At 34.5% G+C, this 27,942-nt stretch overlaps 1 protein-coding gene across 1 annotated transcript; it reads left to right on the top strand.

Annotated features, from left to right (window-relative positions):
- The first annotated feature begins 1,077 nt into the window (after positions 1 to 1,077).
- On the top strand, positions 1,078 to 25,584 carry LOC144447292 (vacuolar protein sorting-associated protein 4B-like). Its single transcript, XM_078137214.1, has 10 exons — positions 1,078 to 1,603; positions 1,913 to 1,925; positions 3,796 to 3,925; positions 4,591 to 4,705; positions 5,587 to 5,769; positions 6,530 to 6,683; positions 17,619 to 17,667; positions 19,004 to 19,230; positions 21,194 to 21,387; positions 21,883 to 25,584. Exons 1-10 carry the CDS (start codon positions 1,564 to 1,566, stop codon positions 22,083 to 22,085), a joined length of 1,308 nt encoding a protein of 435 aa, XP_077993340.1. The 5' UTR covers positions 1,078 to 1,563; the 3' UTR covers positions 22,086 to 25,584.
- The last annotated feature ends 2,358 nt before the right edge of the window (positions 25,585 to 27,942 follow it).

Genomic DNA, 27,942 nt, shown 5'->3' with positions numbered 1-27,942 from the left:
TCAATCAATCAATCAATCAATCAACCAACCAACCAACCAACCAACCAACCAACCAACCAACCAACCAACCAACCAACCAGTCAGTCAGTCAGTCAGTCAGTCAGTCAGTCAGTCAGTCAGTCAGTCAGTCAGTCAGTCAGTCAGTCCGTCCGCCCGTCCGCCCGCCCAACCACCAACCCACCAATCAATCAATCAATCAATCAATCAATCAATCAATCAATCAATCAATCAATCAATCAATCAATCAATCAATCAATCAATCAATCAATCAATCAATCAATCAATCAATCAATCAATCAATCAATCAATCAATCAATCAATCAATCAATCAATCAATCAATCAATCAATCAATCAATCATATAGATTTGTCTGTAATTTGTTATTGCAAACAAAAACTTGTTTGTAGAACGTAGAGTGCGACTCGGTGTGTGTATGGCTGGAGAAGATCACAAGTGTACTCTGGAGTTGAGCAGCTTCATATCTCGCTTTGTATGTCAACAGTAAAATTTTGTAATCAATCCTGAAACGAACTGGTAACCAATGCAGGCTGATGACAACTCAGTGGAGAAATGTGTTCAAACTTCTTATATCGGTTGACTTTTTTTGTTCTTATTTACACTATGAAATACTAAATATTCACTTAAATGTATTTTCACCGTGCAGTTTTATCTATTATTGTGTCCAGTATAAAAATTGCACTTGTTGTCTGTTTCCTAAAGCCAAGCTGTAGATCATGTTTACATGCAATAACAGCTTTACATTGTAAATGAGTCATTTTTTAGATAATTTGTTAATATATTATTCATGACGCCTCTTGTAAACAGATTTGATAAACAACTTTATTTAAGTGCAATCATGAGCGCGATAATTGAATACTTTCGTTTCCTAAATTTTGAAAAATTGTAAGTTAAATAAATGTAACTGCGCGAAGTCTTATCCGCATATCCTTGTGAGTGCGCCACGCACGGTTAGTAGAGTTTCGAAACTCGTTTGTTTTTTTACACATGACATGGTGCATGTAATTCGTGGGCGCAGTGTTATTGCGTCATATTACTATGAGTTGCAGACGCCCAACACATGTGGATGTTCGCTGCTGACGGGCTTAGATATCATCGCATTGTGAAACGTTGGTGAAAATGTTGAACGATTTCTGACAATAGTCGTATAATTTCAACATTGGTCTTTAGTTTCACCAGGTTCACAAATAATTTTACTTCTAAAGTTGCTCCTACGCACAGTATATGTCGATATCGATTCCATTGTCGTCTGTCTATTGTTAACGTCGGCCATATTGGATAGTGTTACGTGTATCGGTCGGTCGTTGACTCTGGTTGACTCGTACCGCCAAGGATAAATTGTAATACTCGACATTGATTGGTGCTTGGGAGAAATTTGCATACAATTCACAACATTTTGTAAATAATCGCTTTCAAAGTCATGTTCTCTGATGACTCATAAACGTGAAAGATCGCGAATGTGAAACGTCCCATGTATGCTTGGTCAAGTGAAACATTTCAATCTCCATATGAAGTATCAGATAGCAAGCTAGTTTATACCAAGAGATGGAAGTAGCAGAGATGAGCGTGGTACAGCAATACCAAGGTACGGAAGAAGCAACAGTTTTTGTGATTCCGATGTGTTGTTACAGTTATTATTGCCTGTTAAGTTTAGAATACGAGTAGAAATGACCGTGAAACGACTCTTGCAACCTCCAGAATTACAGACCCATGAGTGCACTTCCATGTAACGAAAGGACTGCACACGAATGTAAAATGTTCTCAAGTCAAAATTTAATCGTGAAAGTGGATTCGCTAAAAGTACACCAAATTTGTGTTTTCGCTAACTTTCTTTGTTTTATTTTCCCTCCTTTTCTTTTTCACTTGGTTGGTCATCGTATCTTCCCGATCGCAGAAGCCTCGGCGTGGTAAGTCCATATATTTTATAACATAAGTCATAACGTTATATTTGCATGGTATTTTGTCATCTGCATAGTTGCACGCTTATATTTTGGAAGTAATCGCATTTCAAGTTCATGAGAAAAATGTACGTTAAAATGTAAGATGTAATTTGGGTTAAAAATTTCACTGAATTCACACGTACAACCACCAAGGTAATTGATATAACGATGGCAGTATAACTGTATAACTATTAAACCCAGCACACGTTTTCTGGTGCTCTCAACTTCTTTATATCGAATTCAGCATGCATCTCCCGTATGGTATATGTGTTCATACATTTTTTTGTATTTTTATCAAGATCTAAAAAAAATACCATTGAAGTAAAGACTGCTCCTAACCAGCCCCTCATACATTTGTAAAACATGATATGTATTAAACTTGAATAAAGTTAAAAGTCCATACCACCAGGCAGGGGGGACTTCCTGCTCAGATTGCATCATCAATTGTGGTTTTTTAAAACCACCTTTATCAACAGTGGACTTTGGAATAGCTTCATTGTCCTTGTTTAAGTTTGTATGTATTCCCTTTATAATGTTGATTAGTGGTGACATGTGTTATGTAAGTATTTAGCCTATGGGTTAGCAGGTCACTCACTGACTGCATGGTACATAGCATGTTTGGGTTACCCAACCAGCATGTACCATGTGTGGTGTTAGGCCTTTAAAAAAAATAATTGTTTGATGCTGGTTATCCGACCCCATCTAGCTTTTCACTGCCAACCCTAAACTTTTTTTTATATTTAATCAAGAAGAAAATAATAAAATTGTAAAAATTGTGAAGTCTTATGAGAAACAGTGGATACAGAAACTGCCATTAACGTATAAAGACACTTTAAAAATGTTCTTCCAATCTGTGTTTTCTGTACATCTGATATTAAGAAGTAAATAACACAAAGACCATTTTGAAAAGTGGAAAACCTGAACTAGACACTCACACAGAAAAGAAATTATAGTAAAATATATTTTAAAAAACCATACCTATTCTAAAATTGAGCGTAACTGGAACCATGCAATTTTTGCAGTAAATGTGGATAAAGTTTGTAGCCTAAAAACTGCAACTCTCAAAAGCTGGTTTGCAAGGAGAGCAACTAAGAATGTTTCTGCTAAACTTTAGTTCTGCAACTATTTCCTTCTGTGTTCCTTCATAAAAATTCCATACACATGTAATATTGCATAGAATACACATGAAACATAATCTTCATCTCTTCACTTGTTAAAAAGTTGCAAAATGTGAGCTGAACCTAAATTTGTGTCACTAAACATTATTCAAATTATTTTTTTTGTTAAGTGTAATAATATTTCCTGTTATTTCAGCTTATGTTAGTAGTTATTATTGAAATGGTTATTTACAAATCATGAAAAAAATGGAATGAACAAATGTTATGCATTTCTAGATAAGATAGCTTCATGTTCGTAAACTTTTCAAGCAAGAATCTATATAAATGATAGAGATAGTTCTGCACAGGATGAACTCTCCATTTTAGTGTCATATGCATGGTTGATATGAGTCAGTTATGTGGCACAGTGTGATATGAATAATATCATTTCCACTGTCATTGTGCCATGTTTTACTTTAATATGTAAGTGCTGTCGAGAGGGTTATTTTAAATACCTGTTGAAAAAACAAACCGAAGTTGAGTTGTTTGTGAAATTTTTAACTTTCCTGTTATGTGTTGACAAAAATGATCATGCACTTTGTTTTTGAAGTGTACGCCAGATGAACCTTTTATAAGTAGAAGTATTGTGTTACTGGTGTGTTATTGAAAGTGTTTTTTTTCAAACAAGAATGCCTCCAGTGCACAAACAAGTGTGTTTTTCTTATTTGCATACAATGCAGGCTGGCAACAGCAGCTGAAGAGTGCCGCAAGACAGCCAACGTGGACATAGAAGTACTCATTAAGAATTGTGAAAACTGTGCGAGTATGATTGAAAACATACAGGAAATTGAAAATAACCCTGTCAGAAAGGTAGGCGGTGCCTTTAAACTTTGGAATGCACCATTCTAATTTGTAGGGCTGGTCAGCTTTCATTATGGGTGGGTGTATTTTTTCAGGTGTACAATTGTGTTTGGAGTTTGATTGGCAGAAGTTTACTCAATACACTTGCATCAGCCCTGATGGTGACCCCAGGATTAACCTTGTAACATACTAAATAAGAATATAAATAAAAGAAAGACCTTGGGTAGGATGTCATATTGTCACTGTGATCTATCTTTGGTTTGTTCAATGAAAAATATTTTTTGTTTGTCATTTTCAAGGCTGAGAATAAAATGCATATTGGTTGTTATTAATTCAAACAAATGTACAGCCTTTTAGCCATGCTGAAAAATTGTTCACAGCATGTATTGTACGTGTGACTTACGTACATGTCCAAAGTCAAAATAAAAGTCATATCATGAGAATAAAAGAGAAATAATAATGATAATTATAATTCATAACTGAAATCGCTAGCAATGATGACAATGGCCATATCAACACAAAACACAAATAAATTCTTAATTGAAATCCCTAGTAACAACGACATTGACCATAGCAACATTACATATAATTCATCACCTTAATGGCGTCAGAGAAACGATTTCTGTTCAGTCAGTTTTGTGACATGATTCACACTTTTTCATTTTCTTTTACAGACTGCCTTAGAACAACTCAGTTTGACAGTAAGCTGTCACCTAGAAGTGTTAAGAGCTAAGAAACAACAACTAGACTCGTCTCAAGACAGTCCTATGAGTCTTGCAAGCTCTAACGGTAAGTACGGAAAGTACTGTTTGTTAGCAAGAAGATTTAGAATTGAAAACGAAATAAAAAGAAACCTTTATAAATACAGTAATGTTGAGTACTTTTAATTCCAATTTTATTTTGATATAGTTGATAAATGATTCTTCCACCATGTGCTGGCTTGACATTTGCTTCATTTTTTCACAATCCATGGAAAGTCAAAACAGAATTAGTTCTTACCTGTGTTGTTCAGTGGAAATTAATTCTCTCAAATGTAAAGACTTGTTAAGTGTTCATCTATTTTCATATGTTTACAAACAATAAAGTATATAAGAAACCATAGACAGTGAATAGTTTGTAACTTTCTCCTAAAAAAATAAGATTTTATGAAAACTGGCTACTTGCATTTTTATGCTGCATTGATGAATCTGTGTCACAGTTTAGTTCTACACTACTATTTTTAGCCTTGCCCTGTGAATATGATGTCTAGGTAACCTACATACCATAAATAAACTAGCTGCAAAGATGTGGCACTGATGTTGCACTGCCCATAGGTCACTGGATATGTTACTCTGCTATATGCATTCCCTGTTGATAGTGAAACAGTGTAATGGTGTCACAGATCTAAGGATATACAGATGCTAGCACATGGTCACAGCTAGTACAGTGCTCAAAATTATTTTCTAAACTTGGTAGTACCAGTGCTCTGTGACCATGTGCTAGCATCTGTATCAGGTTGTGAGATTTAATAGCAAATTGAACTACTACTAATTTCAAGCCCTTGCAGTGAAATCCAAGCTTACATGATTCAAAATATTGAATATTTCTAATACAAAATCTAGCAAGTTGGTAGCTGCACAGACAGGATATGCAAATTGTTTTATTTTGATTATTTCCTGTTTTGTATTCAGGAAACACATGTAATAAAGATAGTGCAGGTGGGAATGAGAAGGAGAAGCTAAGGTCAGCAATTCAAGATACTATCCTACAGAAAGGAGATGTAAAGTTTGACGATGTGGCAGGGTTACAAGAAGCTAAACAGACACTGAAAGAAGCCATTGTGATGCCAGTCCAGTACCCTCACTTATTTACAGGTAGGTTTCACATAGTTTGATTAGCTATGCAGTGATAGTTGTCTAGTGTGTAAGTCATAGCTATGCAGTCATAGTTGTCTAGTGTGTAAGTTAGTCACTGTAGGTCATAGCTATGCAGTCATGCCTTTTATGGACTATTTATAACATTTGAGCAGGTCAAGGGCATGACTAGCTTACTGTCAAATATAGTAGTTTATTACATTTTTTGTAATTACTATGGCAACTATAAATCACTATTGACTGTAAGTCTTGTGTTACTTACATGATACTCTCTGTTTAGAGCCATAATACTACACTGAGCAACAATTATACTACTACTGTACTAAGTATTTAAATTGTGTGTTCACCCGATGTCTGCTTGATTTTTCCAAATTAAAAATTACAAAGAAAAAAAAAACATGTAAGAGGTGATATATAATCAGTGTACTCTGATTTTGACTTTTACAAATATTAATAACACAGGATACAATAAAAGGCGATGAACCATAAAGATAATAGTCACCGTTTCCAATAAAAGATAAAACCATATTGCATATAAAGCTGACATTGTTTGAAGGCCAAATTTAACAAAAATTAATTTCAATATTCTAGTTTTTTCCCTTTGTTAAGATTAAATTTACCAAAAATTATTTTTAATATTCTAGTTCCTTCCCTTTGGTAAGGTCAAAATGTAACTAAAATTGATTTAATGTTCTAGTTCCTTCCTTTTCATAAGGTCAGAGTTTTAAAAATGAATATTGTTTCCTCTTGATTGCTGCAGGAGGTAGAAAGCCATGGAAAAGGATATTACTGTATGGGCCACCAGGAACTGGTAAATCAAGACTTGCCCAGGCAGTGGCTTCAGAAATAGAATCGACATTCTATTGTGTGTCCAGCTCAGATCTAGTTTCCAGCTGGGTGGGAGAGAGTGAAAAGTGAGTACACTTGTATATCATACAATTTCTTAACATGTTAGTTGGGATGCCAACATGGTTTTGTAAGTGGAGGTGTAAATTGTAATGATACCATATAGGAACTAGACTACTAACATGCATACAGCTCACTTCAAATTACTGTTCACTGACTTTTATACAACCGTGCAGAAACCAATCAGATTTGAATTGTACCAGAAATACCTGCATTATTCTGTGCCTTGACAGCCAAGCACAGGGAATAGTAGACAATGTGTGCTTTTGTTGTAGTCTCATGAAATATTCATAAATAGATTTATTGTCTCGGGGAATATTTTATTCAGTTATTCTTGTCAAGGAAAGAATGTAACAACAATACAAATATGTCATACTTGCAAACACATATTTGGATTGTTCTCATGAAATAATCAAAAGTATTTGAACAATTGTCTTCATTCGTATTAATCATAGAATAGTAGAAAAACTCTTTGAGTAAGGAATGTACCATATGTGATGTGCTTTGAACATATAGTGCATTGCAGGCATGATAAGCAGTAAAAAAAAAATACTCCAGTCCTGAAAACAAGAAAAACTGATGGCCATGTACAACAAATGATTTCTATTAAAATTAGGTGCATTGCAAATAAGCTGTTAGAATTGACTCACAAATGAAATCTGAAGAAAAAAATGATATGTTGCAAACAGAATTTAGTACTAAACTGCCAACTATTTGTTACAGCTGAAATGAAAACTTTTAAATGAACCAATTGTAAAGGGGCTGATATGCAATGTTAACTGGTCGATGAACTTGTTAAATCTCTATTGTGAACGTGTGATGAATTCCCAGTTGTAGTCTTCATAGTCAAGAGTAAAAAATATTGGATGACTAAATATTATTCCAAGGCTTACATCAGACTTTGCCAGATAAATAATTTAGACCGAATTGTGTACATTTTGTAAAATGAAATATTTATGAAGCATTTTCATGGTGTTAATTTGTAGCGTGGGTGGTAGGATTTAACAGCTTGTACAATCTGCATAACTATAGCAACCTGTATTTGTTCATGGAGAGAATTCCTCACTTCTAAAGAACTTGTTGATTTCTTTGTCTAAATACGATTTTAAAAATGTGTACTGTGAAAACTAGAAATATGAGAATTTTCGTAGTAAAAATGTAAGTGTAAATTTATTTTTTCAAAATATGATTTTACTGATGAAATATTGACATAGTGAATATCTTTTTTAATTTTTGATAATATTTTCATGATTTACATGTCTGGTGGTTGTTATTTTAGTACCTGTAACTTTTAGTCCTAATGTGTGATTTGATAATGTCAGATATTATCACATTGCAATTACGTTAAAAATAGGAATATTAAAATGTTGAAGAGCCTTCATAATGTTATTAAAAGTTTATAGAATCCTAATTTGTTAATGTGTAATTTGAGATTTAAGTTTTGTATTAACTAATCCTGCATATATAATATACACATAATTATATATGTATGATTTTAATTCTTAATGTTAATATTATATGAGTGTTCAGATTGTAAAGTCTCAGTTTAGATGTGGAAGATCAATTAATAATGAGTGGGGAAATCATTTTCTCTGGATATTGAAATTCAGTTTTGGTGGCTGTAGTTGCCTAGCCTGTAGCCTTTTAGTTGATTTATATGTAATACACTCAACTCTCAAATCATCTAAGAAACCTAGAAGCTAGGGTAGGGTAGAGTTGTCTTGAAAATTAAGTAAAAGAAAGAAGAAGTCATTTGAAGTTTCCTACAATGTCAAGACTCAAAACATGTTCAGTGTCCTAGTAATTAAACGTTATCTAAGGGATGATCAGACAGCAGTGTCACACAAGCTCAATAAACGATTGAAGTTCCTTTTAGGGCAAAAAAAAAAATCCTTCCCCTAAACAAACACTCACAGGTGTGACATCACACATTTATCATGTGTCACCATGATGAAAATTGTAGCGCTCACACCTCTACAGTTGATGCAGTGTTAAAGCATAGTAAACAAGTTTTTAAAAAATTATCAGAAACCCAGCACTGTATATTACATTAGCAGTAAATTTTAATCAATTTATCAAAGTCTCAATAATAAATACAGAACCTGGTATGGTTGAAGGTGTGAAAATGGTCCATGGCAACATGTATCATTGCATCATTATATGTTATGTATACTGAACTTTATCAAGAAAAGGGAACAGAATGTACATCATCACTTTGCACTTAATAGAAAACTGTTTACTTGGCATGATAAGCAGAAATCAATAAATTGAAATAGTATTAGGTCACAAAAAGGGGTGTTATGGCCTAGGGTCGATACATTGAGTTCACATAACCTTTGTACAGCATTAGAACTGCACACACTTCATTGAGTAGCCAACAGATTTGTGGTGGTGTTATTATCTCAAGCCTACTTTTCACAAACAAATTTGACAGGTCACTAGCTTACTCCTGTCACCATGTTGAATATTCTAAAGTGTTTTTAAAATTAACATTAGTTCAAGGGTAACAGTGACACACTGAGTCGTGGATCATTCTGTCATGGTCAGTCAGTTTCGAATATCAGCCACACACAGTAATTAATTTCTTATCATGCACCAAAATTTGGTGTTCCTAAAATTTAGTGTGCCAATGTGGTCTATAACTAAACCACTGAGTGGAGGTTTAAATCGTAAAGATACTGTATAGGAACTAGACTACACTGGACCAAACGTCATTGTAAAGTTGATAGCTAGCCAAGTCTGAGTATTCTGTGGTAACTCACAAGAAAACCAAGTTTATGTCTTTTTCACTCACAACAATTGTTGTCTTACATTAGGTACACTGCCTCTTGATCCATGGAATGAAATATCTAATGATGTACCTAAGGCTCTATTTTGTATTATGCAAAGTTAAAAAAACCTCGTAACGACATACTGTAAATGAAAGCTTGTAACTACATACTATAAATGAAAACTCGTAACTACATACTGTAAATGAAAACTCCTAACTACATACTATAAATGAAAACTCGTAACTACATACTGTAAAAGAAAACTCGTAACTACATACTGTAAAAGAAAACTCGTAACTACATACTGTAAATGAAAACTCGTAACTACTGTAAATGAAAACTCGTAACTACATACTGTAAATGAAAACTCGTAACTACATACTGTAAATGAAAACTCGTAACTACATACTGTAAATGAAAACTCGTAACTACTGTAAATGAAAACTCGTAACTACATACTGTAAATGAAAACTCGTAACTACATACTGTAAATGAAAAGTCCAGTCAAGATTATTTCTGCATTTAGTACAGCTATAGTGATTACTACTGTCAACTTAAATATGATTTGAGGTGGTGAATTATATAGACACCTTGTTAAGCTATTTGACTTTGAAATTTATAAAGAATCCCTACTGCATATGACATATATGTTTGACCATTAAAGCATTTCCTGCAAGGGGTTATGGGAAACCTTATAGTGACATCATAGTTACCAAATTAGCTATTATGCATGACAATTAGATATTATTCCCTCCCAATATTTTCTTCCTTCAGCCAAGGAAAATACGAGTGTCCTAAAGGGCCTTGTCACTACTCGTCGCTAGACGAATAGTGATAACCCTTAGGTCACAAGTATTTTTTGGCTGAATAAAGAAAAAATATTGGGGAATAATATAATTTAATTATACCATTGCCAGTAATATTCTTTAAAAATTTGGTTAAGTAATAACAATTTTGAATGTATTGACTCATATTTTGAACTCAGCAGAACCAGTAACATACACAAGCATTGTCATGATGGAGACACACGTTGTTGTGGAATAGAACAACCAGAATGTATATTCCATATTTCTGGCTCGTGCATGGTATAATTGTTTATCCCTTACAGCAACATGTGATATTATGAACACAGCAAGTCTCTGGGCCAATGTTCATTTGTTATCGCTGAAAATAGATGATGAATGTATCACTAGGGACTAAATATGGCCATAATTCAAGTTTTCACACCTGTTGCTTTCAGAACATTGTTGTTTGTTTACATACATGGATACAACACAGTGTTCTATTCCCACTACACAATGTCCTGTCTTGCTCATAAATATTTTGTTCCCTCTTTATTGCCATCCTTTTATATTCATTGTCTCTGGGGTCTGAATTTGAGAAATAAAAATAAACAAATGGATGCTGGCTAAAAATATCTACTTTATTCTATTGATGCTGATGGCAATTTGAATTTATGACATTTTACAGGGTTGGCTAGCCTTGCACCTCATCACAAGGGATTTTTGGCTTTTCTGCACCATGCCTGGCATTTCACTAGTGGTCGTTTATTCAAACCTAATTTTAGATTAAGATTTTCTACAGCGTGGAAAGGTACAAGCCATATATTCCCACATGACTTGATTCTAGGCTGAGAGTGAGCAGGCAGGCAAAAAATACTGTCAATATATGTATTGTGACTCTAAACTTATTGTTAGCAGATTCAGTTGAAATAATGTTTGTGGTAAAATAAAACAGCGTAAAAATGGAGTCACTTTTACTGGTACTATTTTTATCCACCAGATAAAAGTGGAGCCAAAGTGTGAAAATATTATGTTTCAGCTAAAACATTTGAGTACCAAAATAAACATGTCCACAGTTTTAGCAAATTTATAATTTCAAATATTTAATGTAAGTAGCTGTTACTGTTATCGATGAAATATCAGTGGTACAAATATGGTATAATACATAGGGTATTGACTCAGCTGACATTGACAGGCGGGCACACAGACAAGACAAGACAAGCTGGTGCTGTAATCACCATATTAATGATGTGAATATTACAAATCCAACACGACCTCCATGTTGTACCGTACAAAATGTAAGTCCGCCAGCTGACTGATGAAGACCAGCAGGTCACAGCGCTCTGACCACAAATCATAATCTTATGATTGAATTATTATTATGAATTTTGACATCAAATATATTTTGTTGCCAGAGTGTATATTGAACTATTTCATAATTTGGTCATTCATAATCAAATGACTTACAGTATTTTTTAATACCAATACCAATATGTGTGTTTGGTTATTTCATAAATGCATAATTTTATGATTGACAGTTATTATGAAATTTGACATTACACATATTTTTACATGTAAATAACATGGTAATTTGCATATTGGTTTCCATAGTAATCAGCATTTGGATTATAATGCACATAGTTATATTTAACACATACACACATAGACATTGCAATCAGCCATTTCTCTTCATGTGAAAGTATTATTATGATTTTGGCATTCAAAGATTTCTAAAGCTCAAGTATGGTAGAACACTTTTACGGTAGAACCCTGTCAAGCATGGCAGCCTGGGTGGCAAAGATGGTGTTTGCACGTTCTTTCTCTATAGTAGGGAGAACGCTAAGATATTAGCAAATAACTCTGTATATGTCAAAAGTACCAGCTTGTACTGAGTGTTAAGCAATGTTTGAACCAAGATCGAGAGTTAGGTCATATCATAGTGACTTTAGTTAATAAAATTCCTTTCATAATTTTTAGCTAGATCTGTGTTATTAGTCTTAATGGAACAAATTCTTTGGAAAATTTAAAATTTAAAAAAAAATACAAATAATGTCCAACAAATGCTCAGCAGTTCTTTGAATCAAATGTTTGGAAAAATTGAGAAGAAGAAAAATAATTTCTGCATTCCAGCTAATGTTTCATCAGTTCCTAGAAACAGCTATTAGATTTAAAAGGTTAGAGCTGGGAGTACAAATCACATATTGTAATCTGAGAATATTAATCTGTACAGCCTTAAAGGTGCACTGTGTACAGTATGTCTAGTCTGTTAGACAGGTGATGCATATAAATCTAAATCACCAGAACTAAATTGTCAGTGTATTTATAAATTCATGGTTGCAGAGTTCCTAGGGATCAGCTAGATGTGGTTTGTTCAAAATACCCAGAAATAGGTATAAGAAAAAATGTGCTGGTAAAGTTGGTATTATGAGTATATTTGTATTGTTTGTGTAGTCTGGGCACCCATGATAAGTATCTACACTAGATACAGTAGGTCTGTCCTTTTGGTGACTATACCAGCCAGGGTTGATGCATTTATCAAACTGTTGAGAGAGTGAATGTTATACAGTCATGTAGCAGAACCCTACACATGAGTACCATTGTTGCATACTTGGTGTATTTGCATGAGTGCTTGCAGTGTTCTCTGCGGACATACTTTCACCAATGATGTGAGTGAAAAGCGTATGCCAGCCTAAGAACCAGACGTGAAAATGCAGCAAAAAAAAAGTGCAAGCATGATTGCATATACCTGGTGCACTCAAATCTGGGGTTCTGTCATTATTTCAATTTACATGTTTTATTCAAAACAACAAATATTGCAAATTGTGTATTCACAGTGGTTGACTGTACGTTATGCTTGTGTAGGCTCATTTGCATACATGTGTCCAATAATTTATAGTATTGCACTGCAGGTATTACTTTTTGTCCCAGATCGATGCCACCCCACAAATTGTTACGAAACTTGGATAAATAATTGTAACCATCTAATTTTATTTTAATGTATAGTATTGATTACTTTGTCCCCCAAAAGAATCATTAAATGGACAACTTTATCACCAGTTCTTGTCTGACATTTCAAGTTGCATCATAACATGACTGTGTGGTTACAGTTTTATCACTTGGGTTAAAAACCAAGTCAGTGTACTTCCTGAAATTACTTTATTATCTTTGTAACATTTTGTTCATTTGAAAATTTCAAATCAGAAACACAAAATATAAGTTAGTATAATGTAAGTGTTTTCAGGGTGAGGGGGTTGATAAAAATCTAATTTATTGACAATTGCTTAGCTTAGAGGCTTGTTATTTGCTTTCAAATCTAAAGATGTAATGGAAATAATTTGAGAAAAGCAAGGAGGAGTCTCAAGGCTAACAATAGGGCCACTACCTTATTAAAATATGGTAACAGTAACAGTAACAAAAATGATTGCGCTTAAAGTGGTATGTTTTAATCCCAGCTCATCACATTAGTGTAATATTTTCTCCAAATTTTATGAAGTTCGTATGGTACTGGGAGAAATGAATATTACATGGGATCATTCTTTTAATGTTGACAAACTTTTTCTCCAGCTCTGCCATCGTACCAAACAAAAGTGTTTTACAGCTAGATTTTGATTCTAAACCAAAAGTGGGCTTTTAACTAGTGCTAGTATTAATGGACATGTTGTGACATCCAGGGACGTCAGTTTACATTACATGTAATGCTAGCAGTGATGGACATGTTGGGATCTGAGGATGTCAGTGTGTTTTAATTATTTAGTCATCCACATTACATCTGTGCAATTTGCTGTAAGCAATGTGAATAGCTTTGTAAGGATGTTTTTCCATATCACCCCAGGACATTACTACTAACTTGCTAGACATTGATACTGTGAGTAGCCTTGGACACTGCAGGGAGATTTGCACATTGATAATGGCTGAATAGAGACCATCACAAAAACAAGTGATTGCTGTTGATAATATTTAAACTCCAGTGTTTGAATCTCATGGGTTTGGATTCACCATCTTATCAAGTGTAACAATAAGGATCATTCTGTTGTTGAGGACTAACTTTTCGTATAGCTCTGCCAAATAACTGTTTTACACACCTAAAGTTTATTCCTTATCTGAAGTGGGCTTTAAAGTAATGTAAGTCTATACAAGGTGCACACTTTGTGTTCCGTTGAAAAGTTATACTTGTAGAATGTAGATAAAACGAGGAAGAGAAATTACTCATAAATTTACACACACGGAAAAAAACATTGACAATTTTTTTTACAGTTGGCTTGATTTATTGAGAAAACCCTCACTACAACTAATACTATTATTATTCCCTTATCCAAATCTGGATATCAGATCTATTCACAATAAAGAGAGAAAATAACATGACATTATGTACAAATAATTAACAAAACAGAGATGAACAGAAAAAAAGACCCAAGCAAGGAGTCAAAAATGGTTCATGTTTGAAATATTTGTGTATTTGATTATAGTGTATATGATCAGATAGACATGTATGAAACCAACCAGAGTTTGTATTATTACATATACATTATTGCTATAAATAGACAAAGAGTTAATATGTCAGTTATTTTTTATAACACATGAATAACATCTTTATTTGTAAAAATAACTAGTTTTGTGCATGTATAGTACTTAGCAGCCTGCCGTAGTTAGTTTGGATGCCAACGTGGTGTCCAATCAAACAGAGATATCTTGAAATATGATGAAAGATAACACTAAACTAGCCACACTGTGCTACACTTTAAAAGACGAGGGGTAATTTATATACTCGCATGTTACAACTTAGTATTTATTACAATGTGGTTGAAAATAGGAAGTATAGAATTCAGTTTTGGTAATGCAATACACATTGTAAAATATGAAAACATAGCTTCGTTGATTAGTAAAGTGTAGGTCAGAGTACACGTATACACGATGACTCCTTGCACTGGTTATGGAAAATATATCATACATCATTCCAAGAATAAAATAGAATAGGAACTAAGTACTTTGGAATGGTAAATTGGAAACAAATGCGACTTTTCCTGTTCCAACATAATTTGTTTTGCTGTTTAAGATGACATTTTCCTGAAACTCACTCAGGAATTTTCTTAGATTGGCTACTATCTATTCTGTCTCTTGCATGTTGTGGTTACAATGTGGATTCTTTGTAAATAGGATTTTCCTCAAACAAATAAGCAGTCACCCAGTACCAAGCATACATAAAGAATTATGATAAATCTTGGTAGCTAATCATATTTTGTTGATATTAAAAATGAAGGATATGTTACAACTGTATGTGGTTTGTGATGATAGTGTTTGACTAAACATAGGTTAGGGAAAACAACATTGTCCAATCTGGTAATCTATGTCTTGTATTTGCATATCATTTACATAGTTGTAAAATATGCTAATTTCAGACCTAGCTTTGAGATGGTCCTGTTTGCAGACAGAGTAACTCGAATCTGACAATTGTCCCTCCCTTCTCTGTCCTGCAAAGAGACAGAAATGATGAAACCTGGGGTAACCAGAAATACTGGTAACTTAGGAATAAACTCGCCCAGTGGTCAAATATTAGCTATAAATCGACTAATTGATAAGTTTACCTCACCGTGACTACAAAAGTTCCAGTTCGGATGCCCAAATATCTCAAAATCACAAATTCGACTGTAATTTCAGGGCTTCCTCCTTATGTACAATTGGATGTCATGATCAAATATGGCGACGATTGTAAGGTGGGATGTTTATAATTACAGTTTGAATTTGTAAGGGTCTGGTTTTGACACTATTTACGATCTTATCAGCGACTAAGGGATGTAAAATGAGTACATATTAGATTAATTGTGAATATTTGATTGCTGGGTATGTAATTCATTTGTAATTGGTGCAAAAGCATTTTACTTACGCACCTGAAAAAGTTTGGTTACATTGGTTTTCTCAGGACTGTATTTAGGGACATAGTCAGTATCACGTCCTGTACATGTATACCGTCTGCAAGCAGGACTAGATTTGAGAGTGTTTTGAGCTGTGCTACACAGAGCAGAGCAGAGTAGGGTTTCATCTTTGTGTTCATGCAATCACATTGATGTACTCTGCATAAAGCGATGTTTGAATAATTCATGCAATCACATTTGATGACATGTGTAGTAGTGTTCTACTCAAGGTTGTAGACCTGGTTGAGGTCATTCACCTCACTGCTGTGAATAGATCAAACTTGAAATTTGCATATCAGACAGCAAACACACAATGAAAGCAAATAGTATACGACTATTACAAGTACCCTAGATAAAGTTTACCAGGTAACCTTTTACTGTCATAGAATATTATGCGTCACATTTTTTGCACAAATTAGCAAAGATGTAATACATTGCCTCTCCTCTTTCAGTCTCCCTGGATGAGGACAATGAGTTTGGATTTTGAGATTGCATCATTGTCTGAGTTTCAATACCCTTGAAAGTGTTCATATTGATAGTGTTCATATTGATAGTGTTCATTTTGCTGATAGTGTTCATATTGATTAGAGTTACATGTGTTGAATTTATTGTGAATTTTCTTTCAACCAACGACTAGAATATTAGATTGAAATGTGATTGTTCACATTCTGCATGAGGTATCGCTGCCCCTAGACTCTCTCACAGTCCTCGGAGCGCGTCAGTAAAAGGGCTGTTTTGTATGTACCGATGTCTACTGCCTTTTTAGCAATGCGATACTCCAAGGACTATGAGAGAGTCTACTCTGCCCCATGTAAATCATGTTGTGACTATGTGCAGTGCATGTATGAAATCGTTTCCCCATGTATACATTATAGCCTAGAATCATCCAGCCACATGGGGATTTTGCTTTTTTGCTTTTCCTCTTCCATGCCTGGCATTTCCATTTTATAATACTTTATTGAATCTTCGGGGGGGGGGGGGGGGGGGGGACTACTGTTAATTTCAGCCCTAGCTATATGATGTAAACATAATTACCATATTCAATCATCACTGCAGGAAATCATAATGTAATTTTAGGTTTAAATAAATGGCTACTAGTAAAATGTCAGGCATGGCAGGGGAATAGTGAGAACAAACATTGCATGTTTTATGAAAATGTTTGTCCACATATGGACATTTCTCATGTCTCTGTCAACTTCAAATGAAATGATAGCATACAATTAATTTCGTCTGTAGTATACATTACTATAAAGCTGACCTCTTTGCTCAAACCAAGAAAAAAAAGAGAAAGTAGAATTCCAGACATGCTGAAATCAATAACTTAAAATCATGAATTTTTAAACACTTTCACCTCAGCCTCTTCTTTCATTACTTGCTATTGATTTCCCATTTTGCACGCTGTCAATTTGGGGCAAATATTCAATATTCCTTGCTTTTTTTCGTTTGAGTAATTTCGTATATTATTACTTTCTTTTTTGCAGACTTATAAAAGAATTATTTCAACATGCCACAGAACAAAAAGGAAGGGCGGTAAGTGATATGTAAAAATTCTGCAGAGGGAAGGTCATTGAACTTAGAGTAACAATTAGGGAATATGTGATACTATCACTCTTGTGTGGAGTCAAGACAAGGCAATGACCTGATTTGCTAGCAAATATCGTATGCAAATTAATTCCAAATATGTAATGCAAAGAATGTCCATATATGGCAAAGTAATTATGAATATGTAAATTAGGTCAGTGACCTCTTGCCATTGTCATGGATACACAGCATTGTAATGTGTAATGAAACTCAGTGAAATAAGTTGTATGAGTGTATAAAGAGTTGGCAAGTTGAACTTTCAAGGTGGGTTGAATGCAAACTTCTGACAGAGTGCGAGTGTTGAGTATGAGTACACATGTCGACCTGTATTTGTATAGTGGATTGAAGACTGAAGAATGGCATCTATAAATTAAATAGCTTCTTCACACATTAAACAGAGTGATGAGTTGTATTTTGCAATATTTTTCAAAAACAAAAAAGTAGAAATAACAAGTACACAGAACAAATAATTCCATTGCTCCATAAATTTACCAGGATTTTATCATTTACCGGGAAGAGCAACAAAAGTCACAACTCCGCACCAGTACATCTGTTATTATCTTTCACCAGATCATCAGATGTGGTGATGAAGTAATTATAAAATTTATTTATCAAACCTGATCTAGGATTCATTTCTTTGTCCCAAATCACTGTTACTGTATCTTTATTTCTGTTACTGATTTTAAACAAAAGTTTGTTGATAACAGATAAATCTTTTTCGTAATACTGATTTACATATAGATGAGTTACCATGGTTACTTCATGGTAATATGAAATGGGCATGAAGGTGTTGTCAAGCTAGTATAAATTAACAATGTAGAGTATCAATTATGCATATCAATATTCCTTCACAAATAATGTGAGATTTATTCTAAATTCGGAAGTTGTCTAAAAAATTCTTCTTTTTTTTTTTTGGGGGGGGGGGGGGAAATAAATGCTATTTTATGCAAGTAGCATGTTGCTGTAAAACTCTCTAAAATAATGCCTAAAGTTACAGGAACTAAAGTAGAATTATTCAAGTATATCATACTCTGGGTTTCTCACAACAAGACTCTTGCTATTATTATCAGTTTTTGCAAAGTTTGATATTTATATTAAATGCAGGTTGATTCTACCTGAGTTCCCCAGTGTCACTTTACTGAGTTTCCCAACTAAAATTATGGTGGAAATGTATGGGAGACTATGTGTTACCTTATTACCCCTTTCACGGTAACTGGGTTTCTCCAACCTTAGGAAAAAAAATGTCCATAGCTTATTTATGTCTCTTAATTTTGACTATCTACAGGTGATCTTTATTGATGAAATCGACAGTGTCTGTCGTAAAAGAAGTTCAAGAGAAGAAGAGTACACACGACGAATCAAGACAGAGTTACTGAAACAGATGGAAGGTGCTGATAATGCAAACAGTACAGATCATATCTTTTTGTTGTGTGCTACAAACTGCCCATGGGAATTAGACAGTGCCTTCCTCAGGAGGTTTCAGAAAAGGATTTATATTCCACTCCCTGAAAGGTAAATAGAAATGTTGTCATGGAATCGTTTACACATGTAAAGCGGATACAAATCATGTTTCATGTGTCTGATCTGAAATGAGGCTTGTGACAACAACTGATTACATTCCCTTCCACCCCTGATGATGGTAGTGAGACGTTGGCAAAAATTAGGATTCACTTCCAGGGCTTGGGTTTAACTTCTACTCTTGATGCTAGGTAGTCAGGTTTAGCCAAGTGAACTGTTTCAGCTACAATTTTCTATTGATTTCCTTCTGGGCTAACAAATGTACATGTATTATGTAGTCTAAATGTGATGTTCAGTAGTCTATGTGTCCTGGACTACTGCTAATTTGGTGGTCTAGATACAATGTTTAGTAGTCTATGTGTCCTGGACTACTGCTAATTTGGTAGTCTAGATACAATGTTTAGTAGTCTATGTGTCCGGGACTACTGCTAATTTGGTAGTCTAGATACAATGTTTAGTAGTCTATATGTCCAGGACTACTGCTAATTTGGTAGTCCAGATACAATGTTTAGTAGTCTGTGTGTCCTGGACTACTGCTAATTTGGTAGTCTAGATACAATGTTTAGTAGTCTATCTGGACTACTGCTAATTAACTTTTTGACTTTGTTACAAGAAATTTCCCTTGATGTATTCTAAAAACAGGCAGATAAATTGTCAGATTTTAGAAAACTAACCATATCATACCACTGTCCATTTACCTTGTGAGTAGAATTGTGTATTTATAACTATGAAGCTAGAGGCCATGGACATTCATTCTTGCATATCATATGTTGTGTGTACAAAATAAAGACAAACTGTCCATGGTGTCTGATTTCAGAAAAATCTGTTGTATGAAAGAACAGAATTTTAAACTCCAAGATTGATTGAAAAAATTGAGTTTGACAAGTCAAGTATGTCATTTTGGTATGAAATGTTTTATGAGTCCACTTCACTGAAAGCTTTCTACCGTTCGTCATATCCGTCTCAAAATAAATGTACACACTGATATTCTGTAAGGATATTTGTTTTGAAAGGTTAATAAAATTCTTGTCTCATACTGTGAATGTAAGTTGTTCAGATTTTAAGGAAAGAATATATATTGCTTTGTCAATAACATAAATGTCCACTTATGTACAATCTCATTAAAAAACAATTTAAAATCCAGTTCACTTTAAGCATTGCTGTTGTTTTTTGCATGAATATTGTCCCTTTGTATTGTGTTTACATTTTGGTTAATTCCCCTACATCTGACTGATTTCCACTGTCAGTAACATCCAAATCTTGCATGTTAAAAAACCCCACTAAACCAAAGCGAACATGTAGTACTGTGGCTCACTGATTGGGTATATAGTACACGTATATGTCAGATTAAAACGTGAACTCCTATGGTAATTGGTCAGATGTAGGAAGGAAGCGCCCACTCCCCCAACTTCAAAACTGAAAACAAGCCTCAATAAACGAAGAAAATAACAATGAATAAAGAAATCAACGTATATTCACTACATCAGATTTTAATCAGATTGACTTCTGTGTAAATTCACAGGACCTTGAATTTATGTGTTTGGTATAGAAAGATTCTACCCGTTATGTGTTTTTCTGATGTAAATTACATTTTGGAAAAAGATTACAACATTGAGGTTTTAGTTAGAGACTTTGGAATTGGCAAGGACAAATATCGGTTTGTTATGACAACGCAGAATAGTGAACAAATTGTACATATTTGTATCAAGCTAGGGAGTTAAAGTTAGAATCAAGTAAGGGATAAGAACATGATTAGACCCCCTAACAAAGCTGGTTTGTGTTGCTGACCTCGTCTGTCCACTGTCCTAAACCTGCCTGTTTATAACCAAATACATTTTGTTCACTTCAGGAAAAAATATGTTACTAAACTAATCAGTATACATTGCAGACATTTGGTATACAATTAGCATATACAATTAGCATATAAATAATATGGTTGATTTGTATGTTTGTGTAGGGATGCACGGATAGCCTTGATGAAGATCCATACATCAAACAACAACATCACTACTCTGACAGACACAGACTGGCAATTGTTGGCAGACAAAACAGATGGCTACTCGGGGAGTGATATTGCAACACTCACTCTTGCAGCATTGTTTCAGCCAATCAGAGACATGCAAGATGCTGTATACTGGAAACAGCTACCAGGTAAAAGCAGAAAATGTCCATTCCCACTCACAACCAATCAAACATAGTAATCTGGGATTCTGGTATACTAATACCATAACAGAACCTCACAGCCTTACAATAGATACCGACTTGGGGTCAGGGGTATATAGAAGTCAATTTTGCAAGTAATATAACATATACTGCAGCCATAATAATGGCCCATGTATTGTTGAGCATTGAACAAAGGTCTATTGACACTGGATGAATGAAAGGACTCTTTTATTGGAATATATGTAAGAAAAATTCTGAAATCCAATGATAAAGGAAAAATCATCATTTTAAACTGAGAGTAGATGTATCATCACTTCTCAACAAGTTTTTAAAGCACTAAGTAACCAAATTTCATTTGATCTTGCCTATGTAAAAACAATTTCTTTGTCAAATTTTGTACTATCCATGGTGATAAAGTCTGGCATCAGTGGTGGTTATGTCATGTGTGACTGACTATCTCCTTGTTATTATTTTGTCATCTAGATGGTAAATTCACACCTTGCAGTCAGGACACAGCTGGTGTTATCAAAAAGAGAATGCACCAGCTACCATCAGACAAAGTTCAACCTAAAGATGTCACCTTACAAGATTTCTTGAAGTCATTGAAAACCAACCACAGCACAGTCACAAAGGAAGAACTGCAGCGTTTCAACGACTTTACAGAAAGCTTTGGACAGAATGGTTGACATGGCGATAAACTCTGACTCCTTCAATATTATGTGCTTCCATAGGAATGTGACACTCACAGTCTTGAATATAGAAGGAGTCACAGAAGGAGTTTTAGCAGACGTTGATATTTTGCTGACATTGGAAAAAACATTGTGACTTTCGCAAATAGATGACATGTAAAAAAAAGAGTTGATGGTCTTGATGTCTGCTATGAACAGGTTATTTATGTATACAGGATTACCTTGGACAAGACTAGAAGTTGGAATGTTATAGTCTGTAAACAATTATTTGCATTAAAGTATGTGACAGACAAATGTGCAAGCCTAAAATGTTTAAGACAGGTCTTGGGCTTGTAAAGCTCTCGCAATAATTGACATCTGAGACACAGAAAAAAGCAGTTCATTCAAAACTTTGATAACAAGACTATACATAGTGCTCCTCCCCCAAATGATGATAGACATGTTGGTGTATTTGCATAACAAATGAATGCATTGTTATGTTGATTACTTGATTGTTTTCAAGATGTCATGGGGTCACTACACTGTACAGTCCTGGGGAGAACCCTAACACAGACTTCACTTTGAATGTACAAGATTGAATGTAGAAGTGTTATATTTATACCAGTCCACAAGGCTATTAAAGGGCCTGGGGAGAACTCCAACACAGACTTTACTTTGAATGTAAAAAGACGATTTGTTGAAGATACTAAATATATCAAGGCTTCTAGCACTACACTGTAAAAGGCCTGTGGAGAACCCCAAAATAGACTTTACTTTACTTTAGTATGTAAAAAAGACAATTTGTTGAAGATATACTATGTTTATAAAACATCTCATTCATTAACATTGAAATAAGAAAGTCTTGAAAACTTTTCTTCAGATGTAAGCCATGCTAAAGAATTTCCTACATGATGTGGGACTTAAAACCTTCTATTTGTGTGTCACAAAATTATTTGCTCTCTGTGTACGTGTTTGAAGTTTGAGACAAAAATTTACAGTTTATACCTCAAGAGATGTTTATTTAGCGTTGCTGTGGCAACAGAATTATGTTGTCTGTATGTGTTCTGTTTAAGCAAAAAAGAATGAAAATATGTAAATAAATATCTGATAAGCCTGTTATGTAAATTCTCATCGAGAGAAAAATGTTAATTTCTTCAAGAAAGCTCCAATCCATTTTCAGTTACGTGAAGGAAAGATTTTTGGGTCACATTGCAAATATTTGAAATAATGGTCAAAATTATACTAAATTCAGCCATTCTAGAATCCAACATGGCCATAGAATACTGTTTACTATATTTGAAGTAAAGACAGCCAATGTCCTTGAAAATGAGATGGTGAAACCCCAGATTTCTTATATTGCTTCTAAAGCTTTAATATGCAAAATAGTGAGAGATTTGAATAGCTTTGATTTTCAGGGCATTTAGTCCCTAAGGCGTATTCTACCTTAACTCAGTGTGCTATGAGCTATGGCAGGAGAGGACATATTGATATACAGGGTAACTCTGATTGAGTCATAGGAAAGTGAGCTCACTCCACTCATATTTGGGAGTGACTAAAAGACGAACTTTTCAGTCGTGGGGCCAAGTTACTGTCTTGGTTTTATCTGTCTGACTTTCTATGATTTTAGTGTTTCCAAGGTGTCGTTTTAAGCTTTGAAAACCTTCCCTTTATATTCTAAAACTTAAAGGAACCAATTTAATTGCAGAGTACACTTGCCATTGTAAGAAACAAGTGCAAGAAATAGTATATCTGAAATTTATCACAACTCACAACTGCCACACACACACAAGGTGCAAGTCGAGTTTTTAAGTACCGGGGATACTTCATATTTTTAGCTGGTTTAGGTATAGACTGTATTACACTCCTTTACTTGTGGTCACTGGTGTTTAACTACTGACTTGTCTAGCTGCCAGACTTCGTGATATTTGTCTTTCAGTAAGGTCCATAAAGTGTCCCCGAGCAGCGAAGCCATGAGGCTTGAGTGACGTGTCACAAATCTCATAGCTCTGCTGCTCTGGACACAGTTCATATGCCTTACAGAAAAGTGATTGTCACCAAGTCTGGCAGCAAGACTAACTACTGGTTTACAGGAGTGCCAACAATGATGAATATTTCATTGCCGTTACAGAATTCAATTTTTTTGACAGTTAAACTTCAAAGCATATATCAGTTGTATGCCAGTGATAGGCATTTTATGTTCATATGTATTCATTAATACACAAGACTAGAACAGTCAGCCATACAGTTGTGTACAAGCTTATTATCACTTCAACACATGTTATTTAAAGTTGGGGTTTTGATATTTCAGAATGGGATTGTGTAATGTATTCACTGGGATGGGTTTGGGTGATGATTTTATGTTATATTGGTGCAATCATATAGTGAGACTGAAATCTAATCATTGAAATCTTTGACTACAGAAACAAGATGAATTTAGTGCTAAGTCCACTTAGAGATTAATGATGACACAAGTATACTATGAGTATATGCACATATCAAATGGGAATTGACGGGTCTGAGATCTCACTGACAAGGGCATTTTAATAATAAATGGAAAAAGACTGGAGGTAGTCTGAGATGTAACTTGACATGGGCATTTTGTCGTTTTTTCAAGGGAACACAACACACATTGTGAATGAGTGTTTGACTTTGACCAATAGTCATAGTGGTGTTTGTGACTGTACAATATCTTAAACAATAATAGACCATGAAAGACAGTTGTTAAGGACACTTTTAAGTATTTGACTTCATTTAAGTGTGGAGGAAATGAATGATATGAGGGGCCTTGTCACTACGAATTGAAGGTGAAAAATAAGAAAAGCTTTGTTTTACATAGTCTACTGCTATCCTTTGTCGAATCTCAACATCTCTGAGAGGATTCAGTAACTCGTTGGCATCCCCAGAGTATGTTTTGACAACATTTTGACAGGTGAATGAAGAAAAAGAGTAGAGATAATTGTAATTTTACGTGTACAGTTTTAAAAGAATTAGGGAAATGATGATCCTCAACGTTTGACTCATTTTGAGGACCACAGAAACAAGGATTTTGACATGTGTCATTGTGAAATAGAAGAATGATCAGCATATGAAATCCATATTTTCTGTTCAAACATGTACAACTTGGCTTGTGCACAGTATAGTGATAACCCTAACAATCAGATTACCACCAACTATGGTATTTTGCAGTCTAAACCGACTATAAGAATTAACATAGATTATGAAGTTACCATGGTGATGAATTTTGTGCTCAATTCACAACAAATTATAAATTATGAATTTTTTAGGAACTGAAAAAAGCAGGTTCAAAGCAGTTTGAAAGGACCACTATGAGTTAGCATAGCTATGGTATGTGTAGACAGACGTGCATGTTTACTGGTGAAGTACCGTTTCAAACTTTCTAGCTGTCGTGTTCTATGTATTGTATATAAAAACTTACTTGTCTTCACTGTCACTAAACTCATGTACTACTTTTTCAAGTTATAAAGATAAGTTACAGAAAGAAAGTTGTGATAGTTTACTCTGTGTAAACTGATAAAAGTGTATTTTCAGTATGAGATTTTTCAATAAAATCACAAAAATGGCTTTTTAAATTTGTTTGTATTAGAATTTTGTTGTTGTGTTCTTGGTGGTGACAGAAATGTTAGAATGATTGTCAAGTCAATTGTATCTCTGTAAGACCTGCTGAGAGCTTTCTTGCTTGCATCACATATTACTCTGGTAGTTGAGCCTTCAGTTTTCTAAGATAGACACTAACTAAAACTATTGTCACAACATATTGATACAACAGTGATAAACTATTGAATGGACATTAGTTTTATCTCAGTAGGTACACATATTTGTATGATATGAGTGTGTATTTTATTATGTTTGTGTGTGTGACTACATATACCCAGTATCTACCAACTAGACTTACTATATGACCTTTCACCTATACTTTACTTTCTGGTTCCCAGTGACAAATTACTGCCGTGCTTTTGGATTGTACAGTTAAAGCAGGAAATACATGCTAACTCAAGGCAAGTGTTCGTGTAGATGCTGGGGGGGGGGTCTGTTTTTTCAAGCACGAGAGTCGGAAATGGGGCCCACTCTACATTATTTTCGATTTTGCTTGGTCTAAAATATGATCCATTGTCCTTTACCAAATCATAACTGTGCCATTAATTGCCCCCAAAATGTTTCCTCCTGGCAAAAAAATACATGCACATTTGTGAACCATCATTTCCTTAGTATGGAACTATTGAATGTGTTTTGGTCTAAAATTTTATCTTCTATAAACCTGTTACAGTCTAAAATGGGATGTTGGTTTTTGGTGCAAATAGATCTAAAATGGGGTCTAGGGTGGTAGTATTGGCCGCATATGGTATATACCCATAACAGAGCTGGCTACTGGTACCATCCCCAGGGATGCTACCCATGGTATTGAATCATCTCTTTATCTGTGATCTTGAGATTTTACACAATGGATAGCAGTATCAGCACTAGACTAGGGTAGTGTGGAACAGGGCAGCATAGATGATGCCATACATGTAACTATAGTATTTTGTAGGACACTCCACACAGCCAATCAATCATCCTGACTTTATACAGACATAGCACACAGGGGATTTAGTGTCCCCCATCAACTGTTACCTGTCTGGAAGAATTATATAAGCAGACACAAGTCTAATATGTAATTAAAAGTCAGAACATTTCAACAAAATCAAATAATACCTGAAAGATTGCACTGTGTAGTGTAAAGGTTTATTTTGGATAAAGCAAACAGAACTATGCAAGTAGCATGGTGTAAACAAGTGAATGGTGCTCCACGGTTGTCATGTCCACAATAGTTCACAGACTTGACTATCTGACTTGATGGCTCGTTGGTGAACATTGCCACGTCAGATAGCCAACTCACTAGGTTATGTCTACAATTCCTCTATATTACTTTTTATTGAATTTATCTTCGTCATAAAATTTATGAAAATAAATCTTTCAATACTGTTCTTTGAATGTCTATAAATTTGATCAGTTACTGTACAAGGAGAGTCTGGGGGTCATTGACAGCTTTTGACCTGGAGCCCAGGAGAGGGATTGACAGTAAGTACATACACAATAGCCATACAAATCTGTGCAGTATTCAATTTCATGTCTCGGTTCATTTATTTCATATTAAAAGTACCATCTACAATTACACTGACAGGAGAGCAAGGTCAAATCAAGCACCAAGTTGAAAAACTAAAAGCCCATCGTGAAAAAAAAAGTGGTAAAAACAGATGTGATATATTACTGATAGACACATCAAAGGATGGAACTCTAAACATCTTACGCAATTTTGTTTCTGTAATTAACTTTATCCAGGTACGTGAAGGCCATACTGTATACTGCTCGTAACAGTTATTGATAGTAATTAACCAATGGGAGTGCTATATAAGGGTTATTAGAAGGCCAGACTTCACACCATGCTCTCTTCATGACACCGTGATTTGTTGCATTTCATTATTAAACTGTGAGGGCGCTGTATATGATTTTTCACACCAAGTTGTACAAAGTATTGAAGTAAGAGAAAGCTGAAGGGGGTTTCATGGATATTAACCTTAATAACAGTAAATATTTGATGTGTATGAAACTGAAAACTTTATAAGACTTAGTATAACAATATTAATATAGCGTCTACTTCTTGTACTGCCACTAGTTAGACATCTCTGGTGAATATTTTCAGTCCAGCTTATATTCAATCTGGAGTGCTCTCCTTTTAAAAAGAAGGATGTCCATTAGGTAATCAACATATATGGTGTATTTAAGAACATAGTAGATGTTTTACATCAACACCATTTTAGAACCAGGTGAGGGATGTATTAAAGAATTCAAAGGAGACTATGTAGTGGATTTTTCTGTC

The sequence above is a fragment of the Glandiceps talaboti genome, chromosome 16, assembly GCF_964340395.1.
Source record: "Glandiceps talaboti chromosome 16, keGlaTala1.1, whole genome shotgun sequence".
Taxonomy (NCBI): Eukaryota; Metazoa; Hemichordata; class Enteropneusta; family Spengelidae; genus Glandiceps; species Glandiceps talaboti.
Note: the sequence above shows the minus strand (reverse complement) of the source record. Positions and strands in the feature narration are given on the sequence as shown.

Excerpts from the sequence above, each read along its gene's own strand:
- LOC144447292 (XM_078137214.1), top strand. The coding sequence starts at position 1,564 with ATGGAAGTAGCAGAGATGAGCGTGGTACAGCAATACCAAG. Across the intron at positions 6,684-17,618 it reads TGGGTGGGAGAGAGTGAAAA|ACTTATAAAAGAATTATTTC; the intron begins GTGAGTACACTT and ends TCTTTTTTGCAG. Across the intron at positions 17,668-19,003 it reads CAGAACAAAAAGGAAGGGCG|GTGATCTTTATTGATGAAAT; the intron begins GTAAGTGATATG and ends GACTATCTACAG.